Source organism: Osmerus eperlanus, unplaced genomic scaffold, assembly GCF_963692335.1.
Source record: "Osmerus eperlanus unplaced genomic scaffold, fOsmEpe2.1 SCAFFOLD_978, whole genome shotgun sequence".
Classification (NCBI taxonomy): Eukaryota; Metazoa; Chordata; class Actinopteri; order Osmeriformes; family Osmeridae; genus Osmerus; species Osmerus eperlanus.
Window position 1 is genome coordinate 1 of NW_026911718.1, and position 2,000 is coordinate 2,000.

The following is a 2,000-nucleotide window of genomic DNA, read 5'->3' on the forward strand; positions in this document are numbered from 1 at the left end:
AGAGAGAGAGAGAGAGGGAGAGAGGGAGAGAGGGAGTGTGTGTGTGTGTGTGTCGTCAGAGAGAGAGAGAGAGAGGGAGAGAGGGAGTGTGTGTGTGTGTGTCGTCAGAGAGAGAGAGAGGGAGAGAGGGAGTGTGTGTGTGTGTGTGTCGTCAGAGAGAGAGAGAGGGAGAGAGGGAGTGTGTGCTGGTGGGGGGTGGTCTCGTCCCAGCTCACCTGAGCTCTGAGGCCAGCTTCTCCAGAGAGGCTTGCCTCTCGTCACAGGTGACCTGGGTCTTCAGCAGCAGGTCTCTCAGCTCCTGCAGGTGACCCAGGGTGTCTGTCAGCTCCCCACGCACACCCTGCAGCTGCCCCTCCAGCAGCTGGGCAAGCTGGGACGAGTTCCTCCTGTCCTCCTCCGACCGCTGGAGCTTCTCCTCCAGTTCCACCACTGACGAGGGGGAGGGAGGGAGAGGGGGAGAAGAGAGGGAGGGAGGAGGTGAGAACAGTATAACATCACCATACCCAGATCACTTTTCTCCTCTCTCCCCAGCATCCCCCCTCTCCCTCCCTCCCTCCCCTTTCCCTCCCTCCCTCCCCCCCTTTCCCTCCCCCCCTCCCTCCTTCCCCCCCCTCCCTCCCTCCCTCCCTCCCTCCCTCCTTCCCCTCCCTCCCTCCCTCCCTCACCCAGACAGCTCTTGGTGTCCAGCAGGGTCTGGGTGTGCTGCAGGCTGTTCTGGGCCAGGCTGAGCTGAGAGGCTCTGCTGTTGCTCTCCCTGCGCAGGCTGAGCACCTCCTGCTCCAGGGACGACAGCTCCCCTCCACACGCACTCATCTCTGACGTCAGCTGGCTGCGGAAGAGAGGGAGGAGGGGAGGGAGGAGAGGAGGAGAGGGAGGGACACGCATGTCAACACACACACACACAGAGGCACACACACAAATATGCAGGGAATAAAGAACACACATACAAATATGATAGTGAAACACACACACACACACACAGGTATCTCGGAGGTCAGTCTCCAATCTGAAGCATGCAACCCCAGACATGAACACACACGTCCACACACACACACACACACACACACACTGTGGTCCTGAGGAGGAGCCAGAACAGGACCAGCCCTCCACACACCGTGGGAGGGACAGCCTCCCCACCTGACGGTACACACGGCCCCCATCGTCCTCCACATGCGCCGCCTCGCCAGGCAGACAGCGCCGCCGCCTGGAGGGAGGGTGGAGGTGCAGGCTGGACCGGGACAGCTGGGTAGGAGCCCAAACACAACCCCACCCTGGAGAGGAACCTGACCGGCTGGGGAGCAACAGTCTTCTGGATGTATCGCCGAGGAGAGAGCGTCTCTGAAGACGACGTGTCGCTGAGGAGAAAGTGTCTTTGATAAAGAAGTATCTTGAATGGATATCTTCGGAGAGTATGTTTGGAGAGGGAGTTCCTTTGAAGAAGTATCTTGGAAGAGTGTCGTTGAGGAGAGAGAGTATGTTTGAAGAGAGTATCTTCAAGAAGAGAGAGTATCTTTCATATCTAAGAGTATCTTGGAGTGTCTGGAGATGGGATGATGTGTCCCGGACGCCCTCCCAACCAAGAATACTGTGGAGCTGTGGAGTATATATACCCTGTCTGCTACACACACACAGACACACACACAGACACACACACACACACACACAGACACACACACACACACACACAGCAGTCATGGGACGACTAGAGCCCCTTGGGGGAGAGCTGGTCTGTGTGTGTGTGCTGGAGGCTGGGAATGAACTGGAATGACTCCAAACTCTCACAGCAGTATGGGTCATTAGACAGTTACGAGTAGCACAGGAACCCAATGTAATCAGGTGACAGGAAGTGGACAGTATTACTCTCCTCACCTGACTGAGCCTGACAGTTGGACAATCTGGCTCCTCCTCTCCTGCGCCTCCTTCTCCTTCTCCTGCGTCTCCTCCTCTCTCCTCCTCCTCTCCTCCTGCAGGGAGGCGCGCGCCCGCTCCAGGTCCTGCTC

General features: G+C 57.9%; 1 protein-coding gene across 1 annotated transcript; it reads right to left on the reverse strand.

Annotated features, from left to right (window-relative positions):
* Positions 1-215: 215 nt before the first annotated feature.
* si:ch73-389b16.1 (cytoskeletal protein Sojo) lies at positions 216-1,994 on the reverse strand (the record flags this gene model as incomplete). The annotated part of the gene is made up of 3 exons (XM_062455868.1): positions 1,870-1,994; positions 666-829; positions 216-429 (listed from the first exon to the last, which is right to left on the reverse strand). Coding segments are annotated over exons 2-3 (362 nt in total), but the record flags the coding sequence as incomplete, so codon positions are not given.
* Between the last annotated feature and the right edge of the window lie 6 nt (positions 1,995-2,000).